Source organism: Vitis riparia, chromosome 13 (genome assembly GCF_004353265.1).
Source record: "Vitis riparia cultivar Riparia Gloire de Montpellier isolate 1030 chromosome 13, EGFV_Vit.rip_1.0, whole genome shotgun sequence".
Classification (NCBI taxonomy): domain Eukaryota; kingdom Viridiplantae; phylum Streptophyta; class Magnoliopsida; order Vitales; family Vitaceae; genus Vitis; species Vitis riparia.
In genome coordinates, this window is record NC_048443.1 from 10,003,704 (window position 1) to 10,019,395 (window position 15,692).

The following is a 15,692-nucleotide window of genomic DNA, read 5'->3' on the forward strand; positions in this document are numbered from 1 at the left end:
AATAAAGGAGAATTAGGGTGCGTACCTAGACTTCTTCTCAAGCGCTATCATAAAACATCAAAGTTAGTATAGAAATATATCACACAACATGTGTTTTATCCAAACAAATCAAGTATACACCTAAGCACCCAAGAATCACGTCAAGTATGAATATAGTTATTAGTAGCATGCGTGTCCATAGAATTCTCAAGGGTAAGTGTGGAGGAGCGTACCTGGATAGCAAGCCAATACTCCTCTATGGAAAACGAAGTTAGCCCAATAACAGATTCAAAATAATCTCATATATGCCACAAAGAGGAAGCATAATCAATCAAATATCAAACAAGCTATATTGAAGAGAATATCATGAATGTCGGGCCCCCACCAAAGCCCTAATTAATTTCGCATGAGTTGATTCTATGAATTCCATTATTTGGAATCATGAAGTTCATTCATGCTTGTGGAAAATCAAGAAAATCAGTTGAAAATCAAAGAAGATAGTGAAAACGCGTGCCGAAAAGAAAATGGCAGCAAGTAGTATTTTAGAATCTGGATTTTAATGTCTATGAACTCCTAAAGATGAGATTTTAAAGGAAACGATAGTTTTTTAATGGAAAAGATTTTGAAATCCAGATTAAAAAATGTGTAAATTCATAAGGGAGAGAAGAAACATCAGAGGATAAGTGAATCAAGCCAGCCATGCTGGAGAGGGGCCTGTGAGTGTGACTGAGACTGCATTATTGATGGTGTTGGTGCTGCCGTTATTCTCTCTGAATTTCTCTTCCCACTCTCCTTGTATGCATTCAAGTGCCTTGCATCGCTGTATCTTCGAGCTCTTTTTGATTCCTTGAAATTCCCTACATTCAGATTTTCTTTCAGGAGTTTCGGTATTAAGCTGCTGCAACTGTCTAATACCCAGATTTTTTTAGTACTTGAATCCCTGAGAAATGCCACTTGTTCCGTAAGTTTTCTGACGTTCATTTTTTCTTTGTTTCCTTTTATGAGATCTAACTCAGTGCCTGAGAGTTTCTTCGAGTATATTTCCAGCCTTTAGGGAAGTCTTCTTAAAATAGGGTTTACCGGCAGCAGAAACTTGGAGATCAATGCAATTGGCTTGCACAATGTCTAAGGTGCCCTGACCTTTCTTCGAAAATATCCCTGTGACCAGTAGCATTCTGATAGTCTTGAATTTGCTTTTGGACGCAGCTCACAATCAAAACAGTTCTTTCTTATCATTCAAATATTCACTAGCATGGTTCACGCGGGGCCCTGGTTTCTCATTATAAAAGACCTTCCCAGAGATGATCTCAAGCAACATTTCTTCAAAACTGTAGACATTTGACTCAGGATTAACTTCTAGGTGCAACTGGGGTGCACTGATTGCTTTTTTTATCTGCTACCTTTAATTTGGTTTTCAAGCCCACCCTAGAGCTAATTTCTGTGACCCTTATAGCATAATCATATGTCAAAAGGATAGAACTTGAATGCGAGTTGGGATGTACTCAAAGAGGGTTCGATTTATGGAGCATGAAAGAAATGGCAGATTAATAACAGTGTCCTTGATCTTGGTCATCATGTCAATGCTGCTGGTAATTCGTGAACTGATTCCACGATCCTTGAAAATCTGGAATAGAAAATAATCTGGCCTGTGAGCACCGAGTTTGACTTGAATCATTCTCAAGGCGTCATTGATCCAGCTTGCTTCGTTGAGATAAAACACTTTTAGAAATCTGAGGACTGAGAAGTTGAGATATCTCCATCTTTGCTTTTGTTTAAAGGCAACAGTGAGCGCCTCCACGTTAGTAGGAACAGGAATAGGGTATAATGCTTTTTATGGAGTCAAATAACATCCACTGGGATTGTGCCCCTCTATACTCATTAGGAATGAACAAGTAGAGGTCGTCTCGTGGATTTTGAGACTGCTGTATGATTCAGCAAACTCTCTGAACAGAGCAGTAATTACAAAGGGGCCTTGGAACCTCCTCGCTGCGAGAGCATAGCAGAAATACTCGTCTTCTGTAAGAGATTGCATAGCGAATGCATTTCCTTGTTCAAGTGACCAAGCAAACTGCCCCACCTAAACAGAAGATACCACAGATTTAGCAGCGTCATTGATCCCACCAGCAGTTTCTATGGTGAAGATGCAAGTTCTAAACAATTACTCTTCTTTTGAGCAGTTGAAGCTTGAGCAGGGATATTGTCTTGCATAATTTCACTTCATCAACAAACTCTTTTCTTCATATAAGCCATGGGTTCCAGAAATGCACAGATCTCCTTACTTCTATCTCCAAATATGAAGATAGCATTCCTGTAATCCCCATCTAAGCACAAATTCCCATTCCCAAAGCCGTTAAGGTTAACATCAGTAGCTTTCATTTTCACAAAGTCTGTTTCAAATTGAACATTCATTCTCTCTTTGTTAAAAAAAAATTCAGTTCCAAAATTCTTCGCGGACTCCTTTTCCAAAGTCTGAAAGTATGGTAGGATCACTATGCACAAATCTCAAATTACCATACTCCCCATTCTGTGACTGATCACTCTTCCCTTTGTAGTAATCTCATCAGGAATTGATTTTCCCAGGCTATAATTCACGGTGTTTTGGCCCAGCTTTTAGTCCAAGAGATGTAGGTCTTTGATGGTTGAACTTTCCCCTTAATCTCAGGCAATTCACGAACATGAGTTATGGAAATATCATTAGGTTTAACCATAGCACCAGCTTCGATTCTTGTCAGACTGAATATCGTAAAATTGGTTCCTAAAGATGTCTCTTCTCTCTTCTATGCCTATTTTAGGCACCATAAAGTAGAGGAAGGAGATATAATGGTTCGAATTTTGACTGATCCAACCCCTTGTGTTTCTGGAACCCTGTTAGAAGAATTAAAGGTTATCATGTCTTGTCCTTCTTTAAGATTCAAGGATGAAATCTTTACTGCCAGCACCAGATGCAACAGCAGCAGCCATAACTACAGGTTCTGCTTGAACTGTTTCAGGTATTGTATCATCTGAGATTAATAGATCTTTTGGAACTAGACAATTTTGATTATTGGATGGAATATCATCTTCACCATTAGCACCACTAGCATTGTCACGGATCTGCTGATGGGTTAGTGCAGAACCAGAATTTGCCAAAAGCTGATTTCGGACCCCCATCTGGTGAGGAACTCGAAGATAATCAGCATGGTTGGTAACTTCTCGATGAGGATGCACATAAGGCTGCAAATAAGCTGTGGTTGCTGGAATATTCATCCAGCATTGCTACTGTTTCATAGACTCTTTAAAGCTTATATGAACGCTGCGAATCTTACCAGTATTGATGGCAATCAACCAAGCTAGTGAGTGCAACACTTCGTCTTTCATGACCAAATCAATCCGATAATAGGTCCCGAATCATGGCTGGTCATTTCACATAAAGGACTAGTTTAGAAATAATAACAGAGGCCGTTAGCATTCTGTTCATTGGGCAAGGGGTCATACTCTGAGCCAAGGTGATTCAAAAGACTGTCATTGGAAACTATCCTTCATAAATCTTGGATTAAATCGAGGTTACTTAATGAATTATCTTCTCACAGGTTTGTAGTGCTCAGAGGTACAATAGAACTGACCCGACAGGGCATGAAACTAAATTCCATTTCCTTTATTCTTGTAATAGTTTGCGAAGTTTTCTAAATCAATGCTGTCCCACCAAGCTTCGAGAACTCGAGATTTCTTTGAACTTTGTTCAATATGACCTGAGGATTTATTGACGAGTAAAACATCACAGAGCCATGATCCCAGAAATCACGAGACGCCATTCTGTTCAAAACAAAGTACCAAATCTGGCAGTCATGGGAAATTCTTAAATTTCCATCTTGAAGTCTCATACTGATCTGAAATGCTATCAGGAATTAGGTACAACGTCTCGAGAAAGCCACTCACAACTGGTGCCTACTGTAGCCGAAAATGTCGAACTGATTGGACATCAATGGTCATCAAACAACCTGGCCAACTTTTCCTACAACTCTTCTTATCATGAGCAGAAATGTTCAGTGGCTCACGTCAATTTTCAATGGCTTTCATGTCAGAAGAACCTGCGTCGTTAGACTCCATCTCGAACAAAATATCACAAACAAACTCCCTATATCCAATATCACTAGGAACTGAAATCCCAAAGAGTAGTGCTCTGTGAACTTTTTGGCAGTTGATTTAATTGGCACCTTGGAAATGAATTTTTGCTAGCAAACTCTAATTGCATTTATCTCACAAATTTCCCCAAGGACATGAACATTTTTTATGACATGAGAAATGAGCCCTCTTTTGGCAGGCAACATGATTTGTTTTGAAGAAAAGACATGACCAGCTTCAACCCAAAATTTTGTCATGAAAGTCTCCAAAATTGGATGAAGCTGGTGAATAATGATCATCTTCTTTTCAATCCCAAACCAATCATCCTCTGTATTCTGGCCATGTATGAAGCCTTTCTGATTGTAAATCTCGAACAACGTCACACATAACCTCCAGTTCTGAACTCCCGGGGTACAGTCTCTTCATTAAGCCTTTGTTGTTTCTTTCCCCTAATGATATCACAGTGGTTCAACTCAGGCAGCCAGCTTAGCTAGTTACACAAGCACTTCTCGGGAAGTTCATTTAAACAGCAGGGATGCTTCCCAAACATTCTGGGAAGTTTTAAAAGGATTTCTCACCAGTGGGCTCACTGTCCTCCATCCAAATCACCACATATGCAGCAGCATGACCATCGCGGACGTGCTTGAGGTGAACATCGGCATCAAGTTATTTTCCATCTTTATTGAATTTAGCAAACCTCTCATCTCTGAGACCTTCAATAGACTCTCATTGCAGTTTGCCATCTTTTCTTGAATAACTTTTGTTTCGACTATTTCGGAGTATTTTGTAGCGATACCATCAATATAAGCACTTGCATATCGATATATAGTCAATGGCGGAATGCATATCATCTGCAATTCCAACTGTATAGGCCATGAAGGAGTTAAAGTGTAACCAGTCGTAACTCCAATTGCCTTTATCTGGTTCGAACCTTGAGGGAGAGCAGCGTACTGACTCGATCAAAGACATTGCTGCAACTTACGGGTCTACTCATAGAGCTTAAGTACATTTCTAGCAAACTGCTTCTGGGGCTTGTATTGATGAAGCTGATTCTTAAATCTTTTGTAGGTATCCAAAAGTTGATTCCCACTTTTCAAAGTACCTCAGTTGTTTCTGATATACCATCCTGTAGATGATCTTCTATTGCCGTAACACCAAGGATTTCAAGGTCATGTTCTAGTCTTTGGCAGACCTCAGCTTGACTCCACTCCCTATCAACCAATGTCCTATTAGCCTCTTTAAACATCAAAGACCAATCTCAATATTCATCTTCTTTAAGCTTTCGCCAAGCCAAGCATATCGTGCATAGTCCCAATTGAGAAAATTGTTCTACAGCTTCAGTAAAAGCTCATGTTTCTTGTCCAGCACATGCATAAGGTATGATGACTTCATCTGTTCCTTTTTGACAAAAGGAAAATCTTTCTATTCTGGCAATCCTTCACCATAACTGACATCCTTTTCCTATCAGAAGTGAATTCCAGAGTGTCCAATACTTCATACTGAATTATTGAAGCGTTGAAGCTGATTTCAAGAGTATTTGTATCCTTATTGACAAAAACCATATGCAAGCAAGCAGTGGCCTGAACAAGAGCATCCTCATCTTGAGATTGTGCCTCGAATGAGATTGCTCCAGTTTTGCTTTTCACGGGTATAACTGTATTGCATATTGCCATAGTTGTAAGAAATCGAATATCATAAGGAGGACCACTGGAAACAGCGTTCAGCAGCTCCACATCTTTCAAAGCATCCCCACTCTCATTTCCATAGAAAATGCCTCTAATACAACATCTTCTAAAGATCATTCTATTCTCAGTAAGAGTTCCAGTTTTATCAGTCAAAGTATACTCAACCTGCCTTAGGTCCTCACTTATTACCGTATTTGTTGCATAGGATGGAGTACTTGTTTCTTGGTCAATCACCTGGGTATCCCAATCAATGAACGTTGCAATAAGCTCTTTACAAGATCCAAAGATACCTTTATAGATATGGGTATCATAATTGAACAAAGAAGCTCAAACCGTAGACGAATGACCAATAGCTCATACCATGGACCTTCCTTTGAGTGTAGAACATATCATTGCTTTACCGCTTCTATATCTTTCCAGACATTCCCAGCTATGCCCAGAACAATGACGACCACTATTTGAAAAACAAATATTGCTCCAGTTAACTTGTCGATCATGGCATCTACAGCTGTTAGTTTTGGTTCAGGAATACCTCGACTCATACCCAACCTGGTTTCATTGCCTGTATAAACGGCAACCCTACGAACCCACTCTGTATTCCGCAAGTAGCAGGACTGAAGAATTGTATTTTTCATGGTTCAAGGTCACAAATCATTATCGATGAACCGAGGGAACAAACGCAGATTCGCATCAAATCTTCTAATGTCCTTATCTGAAATGGGACACTCAATAACACCCTTAATTTCTTTTTGAGTTTCTTCCTTGGCCATGCATTCTTTACACATCCAATCCCATCTGGGAGCTTTCTTCAGCTTGATGCGCATGCAGTAAATGTGCTCTGCCCCATCGCTGCACTTGGTATAAGTAGCAAGCAGTTCCTCCAGACCTGCATCCCCACATATATCATGAACTTTTACTTCATATTCCAAACATCTGATTTAACATTATCATCAACAAGCTGAGATTGCAAAGGACGTTTCTGTGCGCTTGATATCTCAAGCAATGCACTAGACTTCTCAGAATGTTCCTTTTTGTCTGAAAATTGCACAGCTTCAGTTGCTTGATGCCCATCATCCAAATCAATATCAGATTTCACAGATCTAGCACGGTTGGGAATACCTGGCATTTGACCACCAAAGCTACAGGTTGCCATTGCCACTCTTACCGATGATGATTCAACTTGTTTTCTAGAGCATTCAGAAGGTTCTCCCTTCGGTGATATTAGACTTGGACCAGCATAAACACCTCTTAAGGAAGAAATCTCTGATGGGTTCAATTCGTTTGATAAGCCAGCAGTTTTCCTCATAGATCCTTTAGTAAATTCAGATTTGAGTTCCAATTCTTCTCCACAATGACTACTAACCAGACAATGTGAAGTTGGTTCAACATTGACAGTAGCTATAGCAATAGGAGAGCTGTTAACTGAAGTAGAACTTTATGATACGTTCTTCCTGTCTCCTTCCCCATTATGATCACCAATTGGGCCATCAGCCTTACTAATGCATGAGATATCATCACCAGGGCATTCTAAATCATTCTGCTTTTTCTGTGCTGATTTGAGAAAATTATATTACCATGAAATGTTGATGGATTTGGAAGATGACTATCTTCTGCAAGAGGTTGACCCATCTCAATGTCTTCAGAAGTATGAGAAGCCCTCAAAATAACCTCACTTTCAGCATTTTCAGAGAATGGCTCATGACTTGAGCACCCACTGAGAAGATTACTTGTTTCGCTACTTGTATGCTGCTGGTCATCACTGGCATTGCTCTTGCAAGGAGATAGTAACTCCGCATTATCGAAAAAAAAAAACACCGACTAGCTACTTTTCCTGACTGCCTTCATCTGAAAACTAAGGTGGTGTTTGTTTTTTTGGCTTTTTGCTGAAAACCATTTAGTTTTAGAATTTAGGTTGTTTGTTTTTTTACTTTTTCATGACTTATTATAAACTTTTTGCTAAATAGAAAAAGCCAAAATATGTGGCTTTTTCCAAATAGAAAAAATGACACAATGGTTTTTTTTACTTTTTAATACTTAATAGAAATAAAATACTACAAAAACAAACAATCTAATATTTAATACTATTAAGTATTAAGGTTCTATTTAGAATTAAGTAAAAAAACAAACACTACCTAAGTTATTTTTCCCACTAGTAATGCCACGCGGTCAAAATGCATGCAAGATGAGCACGGGGTATCACACACGTTGCATATCCCAGATTTTGCTCTTGTATTTGCAGCCCCTTAGAAGAGAACTTGACACAAAATGATAACTAGAACCAGAGCTCCTTTCAAAATTTTTGCCTTTCTTGGAATATTTATCTTGTTATGGTCTCTGTAGCCCAGAACACCAAAGCAAGGAGAAGGGAGAAATACATAGATGCAGAAGCAAAGAAAAATAATCCAGGAAAAACAAAACAAAGGAGATAAAGATGGGTAAGCAGGCAAGCCACACTTCATTATTTTCAAAAGGGCTTGAAGGATTGAACACGTCAAGACAAATTTAGTTAAAACTTTATCAAGATTCCACAAACATTCAAGCTCAGACATAAATCTCTATTTCAGTTGTTTGTAGAAAGAATCTAAGAAATCAATAACACAATCATAACAGAGCAAGTTTATAGGAAATTTCGATTCAACAACGCAAATAAGTGGCCCCTCAATGTCCACTCCAATCAATGAAATAAATGCTCAGAACCATCAGAGAATCATCCAGAATCGAACACAAAAGAAGGCATAGGAAATAGTTGAAAATGTACTGGAGTTGTCTCCACCCGATTACTTGGCTCCCCTGCTATGATCCTTCTTCGAAATCCTCAGAAATCAACCGTTAATTCCTCGCTCCTGGACAACCTTAGCTGCAATCGCTCCTTTCCAGATCCTCTGTGCTTTTCCTCGTGACGATCCCCCCAGAAAATAAAAATCCCTCTTTTTCTCAACATCCTTTCTTACGTATATATCAGCCCCCAAAACCCCTAAATCTGTTCCAAAAAGGAAAATCCCCCCTTTCCTTTATTTTCTTTTCTTCCTTTTTAAATCTACTTTCCTTTCTTTTATTTCCCTTCCTTTCCGAAAATCAGAATGCTTCTCTCTTTCTATGTATGGTCTTCTCTTTCCATATGTATGCAGCCACGTTAATCCTCTTTTTCCTCCAAAAATATTTTTCTTACCTTCTTTGAGTGTACATGCCTTTGTGAGAGTTGAACAACAGCCCCCATTCTCTTGTCAAACAATAAAAAACGAAAATAAAAAGAATAAAACCGAAAAAGAGTTAGCAATGTTGCAATATATAAAAGAATAAAGTAAAATAATATGAATGAATAAAGTAAAACAAAATAATTAAATAAAATGAAATAAAATAGTCAATCCTATGTGGGTCATGCAAGTCATGCGACTATGTGAGTCATGCAAGAAACGTTTAATAGGCCAAGTGTGCCTAAGTGAACCTAAACATACCTAAGGTATCTAAATGACCTAAGGTGGTGTCTAATGGGCCGGGTATACCTATACGGGCCTAGGGTGAGACTAAGTGGGCCTAACTAAGTTTAACCTGAAGTGCACCTAAGTGAAGCCTAATCTAAACTTGAAGGGCAGCCAAGGTCATAATGTGGAGCCGGGTAAACCCCTCAACCAAAGTCCCCAGAGTGACTCAGAAAATAGGTAAACAGTATGAGTAGCAATGGGCCACCAAGGAACTACTGTGGAGCACTGAAAATGAACTTAAAGGCATGTGCTAAAGGGACAAAATTGAGGGTCTACACTCATCCTTTGGCATTTTCATTCATTAAGACCGCAAAATTTTTCCAAGACAAGCAACTCCTCATCCAAGACTTCTATCTTGTAGTAAACCCTTTCCTTTCTAGAGCATGGTCTAGATGGGCCATTGGATCTCACTACCCATTTTCAATGAATTGAATTGTTGATGCATTAAGAAGGAACCATTGGATGGCTTCATTGATTTTTTTACCCATTTTTTCCCAAAAATCCATAGAAGATGGCCTATAAATCAATAGCTTTCTATGACAAAGTAAGAAAATAATGGTTGTCTCATAAAAAATGATTATCCCAATTTTATTAGTGATTTTAGTTGGTAGCTAGCGGATTCTTTTACAATGATTTGATACCCGTCAATATTTTTTCCTTGATACCCAATGACTAATTTTTTGCTAAAATATTGGGATTTATATTCCATGTTGTTGATAGAATTGTTAAAGTTCCCTAGTAAAATGATTTTATTCTATGGATTGACAACCTTCTACCATTCCGATTTTATGTCACTTTTTGCAATTGCAAGAAAGGTTAGCTTAGAGCTGGAAAAGATCTAAAGGGACCCCCTATGGTGGGTGGGGCTTTGGAGAAAAAGCTTCATCTAGTCAAGTGGTCAATAATTTGCACAAACAAGAGGGAGGGGGGGATTGGGCTTTAGACGGTTGTCAATCCTTATCAAAACGCTTCTAGGTAAATGGTGTTGGAGATTTGGATTAGAGAGGGATTCTTTTTGGGAGATGGTGATGAAAAGTAAATATGTGAGGAAGTGAGAGGATGGTGCTCTAGAGTTGTTAGGGAAAGTTATGGATTGGGAGTGTGAAAGACAATAAGAAGTGGGTGGAAGACCTTCAAAAGTAGGATCGGGTTTGTAGGGGGGGATTGGGTGGAGGGTGAAATTATGGAAGGATAAGTGGTGCGGTGATTTGACCCTTAGGGAGACTTTTACTGCCTTGTTTTCTATATCCTTCACTAAAGGTGCTTGGGTAGCTGAGATATGAGATCAAGAAAGGGAAAGGGAATGTTGGAATCCTTAAATCTTGAGGCAATTCCATGATTAAGAGTTAGAGGGGGTGAAGACTTTTTTCAAGCAATTCGAATTGAAGTCTATTGATAGGGAAATTGAAGATTACTTATCCAAAAAAAAAAAAAAAAAGGAAAAAAAAAAGGAAATTGAGGATAAAATGGTATAGAGGATCCAAAATGTTTTTTTTTTTTTTTTTTTCTGTTAAATCTCTTTATTCCTCTTTGTCCATTGGAAGCATTGAGACCTTCCATTCTGTCTTTGTTTGGAATTCTTGGACTTAGGTGAGAGTCAGATTCTTCGCTTGGGGTAGGATATTAACTTTAGACTAGCTTATAAGAAGAAGGCGTATGATTCTACAAAGATGCTATATGTGCAAAGAAAAAGAAGAAACGATGGATCGTATCCTTTTTCACTACTTGAAAGCGGTAATATTTTGGGAATTGTTTTCACTCTATTTGGAATAGAGTGGGTCTTACCCTCCTTAGTCAAGAATGATCTTTTGAGTTAGCATGAAACTTTTGTAGTGAGTAAGAGGAATAATGCTCAGACAAGTGCTCTCTTATGCCTTTTTTGGACCATAAGAGGGAGAAAAATGAGTGAGCATTTTAAGAATACCAAAAAAACATATCAAATACTCAAACAATCCTTTATGTATAATTTTTTGGGAATGGGCTAAAGTGCACATATGAGTTGATTTGTTGTTGGTGTTCAACTTTATCGATTGATTAAGCTCCATGTAATGGTTGGGGGCTGTTTCTTATGTTCCCCTCTACCTAGTTATGTGATGCCTTTGTATGCATTATATATACTTCAGTGCGTTCTTTTGTTAGACGCTATTAATACAATGAATATTTACCTATTTAAAAAAAAAAATGAATTGTTAAAGTCTGATAATGAAAATAATATTCAAGTTATTTTCTCTTTTTCCTTTCTTGGTGTTCCAGGTTATTTTTACAGCTAAGTCACATATTTCTCAAGCATAAGGTGTTTAAAAATAGTTCATTGTATCATTGATAACCTAGTTGTAGTTAGTGATCATGCGAAGTGACATTTTCTTCCTTTCAGGGTCTTACATGGTCAACTGGTCTCCTAACCTACAGACTGCAGTTTCAGATTTGGTATGTTGTATTTATAGGTCCTAGTGTGGGTGCCACTGATTTGCTGCTTTTATGTTTTGAAATTTAGCATGTTACAAAAACCTTCTTTATGTGGTGACAGGAAGTTGAATATTCTGAAGAACCTGGTACTCTCTATTATATTAAGTATCGCGTTGCTGGAGGTTCAAAGTAATTACTATACTATCATTTCCTACTCTTTGCACAAGAAGTATTCTTGATTCCTTTTAACATATTTTGTTCAGAAGTTTCTTCTTGTTATACTTGTAATTTTGGTATTCTGAGACATAACATGTCAAGTATGCTGGTGCATTATAGTTGCTTGGTAATTACTCTTGTCTGTTGTGGAATGCATAAAGCAATTTTGCTCATTTTATCTATATTTGGACAATTTACTTGTCCTTTTGCAAGAGTTACGATAACTGGAATTCTCCAAGGCATTAGAGACTATATGGGTTAAAAAAGGATGGTCAAAGGATCAGTTTCTGCTTGAAGGTTGGGGACCAAGAATGTCAAAATTTCATTATAGTGAAATATGCTCCTACCAAATTAATTTAGTTCTTTGGATTCACTATTATTTATCAAAAAAAAAAAATTGGATTCACCATTTACTATGTTCAAGGCTCAAACTTTTGTAGGAAAAAAGAGGTTTTACAATTCAAGTTTCAAATATTAAGAAAAAGTATAAAATTGATAAAAATAAAATAAACTGTAAACTTGGAAAGGCAAAATGGGTATCAAGACCTGACTTTGTAATGAGGCTTTTCTTTTCGATTTTCCTTGTGGAAGGAAACAACTTTGCTAATGTTGCTTAACGACACTCTATGCACAAACTTATTTGCTTGAGCATTGTTATGGTTCCAATGTTAGAGTTCCTTAGTGTTGGATTTATTTAGGTCCTCCATATAGTTTCAGCCTCTTACCATCTTGGAGGTGAAGTCCTAGGAAACTTGGTTAAAAGAAGGGGACAAGAACACTAAATTCCTTCATAAAATGGAAAATGCTTAGAAAACGATGAATTTTTTAGCCAAGATTAAGGTAAATGATAGCGGGCTTTTTGAGGAGGATGAGATAAAGGAGGGGGTAACTTAGTCTTTCTGTAGCCTTTTATTTGATTTTGGTGATTTAGGACCAAGTATCGGTGGATTGTCATTGGGGAGTTTGAGTAAAGAAAGGAGTTTAAGAAGAAGGGAGTTAGAGGAACTGTTGGTTAAGGAAGAGGTCCATTGGAGGCTTTAATCTAGGGTCAAGTGAATAAAAAAAGGGGATTGCAATTCTAAGTTCTTTCATAGAGTGGCCAATAGAAGGCGAAACAGGAAGTTCATTAAGTCATTGGTCTCTAAGGAGGGATGACTCTAAGCAACATTGAAATTATTTTAGAGGAGATTGTAAATTTCTTTGAGAAGCTCTACTCCTAATCCGCAGGTGCTTCTTGGAGGGTTGAAGGTTTAGATTGAGTCCCTATTTCTTGAGAGAGTGTGGCTTAGCTAGACAGGCCCTTCTCTGAAGAGGAGGTACGCCTTGTAGTTTTCCAATTGAATAGGGAAAAGACCCTTGGCCCAGATGGGTTCACTATTGCAGTGTATCAAGAGTGTTGGGATGCGATCAAAGAGGACCTTATGAGGGTGTTTCTAGAGTTCCACACTAATGAGATAATAAATCAAAGTACAAATGCTACTTTCATTGCTTTGGTGCCCAAGAAGGAAGGGGTTCAACCCAAAATAGAGATTTGGATGAGGGGATGTTTGTCTTCAACAAGTTTTGCAATCCTTGTTAATGGAAATGCAAAGGGTTGGGTTAAGGCCATTAGAGGTTTGAGATAAGGGGACCCCCTTTCTCTTTTTCCTTTTACCTTAGTAGCAGATGTTCAAAGTAGGATGATAATTAGAGCAGAGGAAACTAGGTTAATTAAGGGTTTCATTGTGGCCAAGGATAGGACTAGAGTGTCTTTATTATAGTTTGCAGATGACGCCATTTTGGTTAACTGAGATGGTAGGAATTTAGCTGAGCAATTAGACCTTTTGGTTAACTGGCTAATAGATAGCAAATTGCAAGACAAATTAGGTACATGTAGGACAGGGTTGAAAGTAATAGACAACAACTGGTGATAAAGTACCATTTGCAATTTTTATTTTTAAATTACTGGCATAGGGAGAATATGTAGAAAATAAATGATGAGCATCAGTCATATGATCAGATGCACCAGAGTCAATAATCCAAGGAGTAGTATGAGTCATGGTGCTAAGTACTATAAAAAAGGTACCTTTTTTGGCCAAAGAACTAGAGGATAAAGTGGTAGAAGACTGACCAGAGGCTTGGAAATTAGAAAAAAGTTCATATAATTTCGCAAGCTGGTCGGAATTAAACCCCACACTAGAAGTTGACTGACAAATTTCTGTGGGTGTTTTGTTTGTCTGGGTTTCGGTGGAGGCCTGATGACTATGGGCTTTATTGGGCTGTCTAGGCTTCCAATTTGCGGGCTTACCATGTAAAGTCCAGCAAGTGTGTTTAGTGTGGCCTAACTTCGTACAATGCTCACAATAAGTCCTCTTGGACTGTCTTAGGCTTAGCCTACTAGATCTAGCAGCATGAGGCCCACTAGCAGCAGCATGAGGCCCATGAGTTAAAAGGGCTGAACCCTCAGGCCCAAATGAGAGATCCAGCATCACTCTCCTTCTGCTTTCCTATCGCCGCACCTCGGAGAAGACTTCTCGGATGGAGGGCAATGGCCGGCGATTGAGAACCCTACTCCTGAGGTCGTCAAGCTTGCGGTTTAGCCCTACTAGGAACTCGAAGACCCTCTCGTTCTCCATCTTCTTCTTGAAGCACACACTATCACCTGTGCACTCCCACTCCTCTTCGCAGCTGAGATCGAGATCTTGCCACGAACCCAGCATCTTGGTGTAGTATTCCGTCGCTTCCCGATCTCCTTGCTTCATCTGCCAAAGCCGCGTCTTGATTTCAAAGATTTGGGAAGCATTCTCGGCATCGGGATACGTTTCCCGTATCGCATCCCACACGTCCTTTGCCGTCGGGAGGAACATGTAAGTCTTTCCAATGGCTGGTTTCATGGAGTTAATCAAGCATGAGGTGATAAAGGAGTTTTCGGACCGCCATTTCTGGGATGCTGCTACATCAGTTGGAGGTGGTCGTCGAGTCTCGCCGGTAAGGAACCTTAACTTTCCCTTTCCGTCAATAACGAGCTTGATTGCTTGAGCCCACTCTCTGTAATTCTTACCATTTAGTTTTTCAACGGTAAGGTGGAGTGGTGAGTTGTCGAATGCACCGACGGGGCCCATTGAAGAGTGTATCTCCGACATTCTCATGGTTGTTTCCTCTTTGGGCATCCATGGACAGATTAGGGTTTTAGAGCAAACGAGGCTCTGATACCATCTAGAAACTGAGAATAATTTTAAAATTCATTCAAAACTGTGTTTTTTACATAAACGGATCCCTATTTAACAAATACATAAAGAGCAATCAAAAAGGAAAAGAATAAAAATATGGAAGAACACAATTTATCCACAATTGGCGCCTCAATCTTTCCTTAATATCCTACCAATCATCATTCAAAATTATAACGTATTTCCACACAAACCCATGTAATATAGGCTGAATCAATGACCCAATGGTTAGATGAGACATTATCATGATTGAGTAAAATTAATAGAGCTTAAGTTCCTAGTTTGTTCCAAATTTTGGACAAGGTCTCCCATTAACTTTTGGTGGAAAGGGCATTATTAAAGGTTGAGCTATTCCATTTGGTGCGTTAGGTTCAAAATTATCGACAATTATTCTTTGAGACACCTTCTTATAGGGTTGGTTGCTTCCTTTGTCATAAGAGAAGAAGGTTTTCCATATGGTTTTTAACATGTTTCTCTTGTATGTCTCTATTTGTTACAGTAGTCACATCACCTAGTGTCTTTCCTCATGTTTTTTTTTCTATGCTTTCTTATGACCAGTAGCAGCAGAGTTAGCACTCTCTTGAATTATTTTAGTGTCGTGCTTTCTTGTGAAATGG

General features: G+C 38.6%; 1 protein-coding gene across 2 annotated transcripts in view; it reads left to right on the forward strand.

Annotated features, from left to right (window-relative positions):
* LOC117928051 (valine--tRNA ligase, chloroplastic/mitochondrial 2-like) overlaps positions 1-15,692 on the forward strand; it is a 71,742-nt gene that overhangs the window by 37,712 nt on the left and 18,338 nt on the right. For both annotated transcript variants that reach the window (XM_034847817.1, XM_034847818.1), the window contains 2 exons: positions 11,622-11,674; positions 11,775-11,842. In XM_034847817.1, the coding sequence (XP_034703708.1) occupies positions 11,622-11,674; positions 11,775-11,842 (121 nt within the window). The remainder of the gene's footprint in view (positions 1-11,621; positions 11,675-11,774; positions 11,843-15,692) is intronic.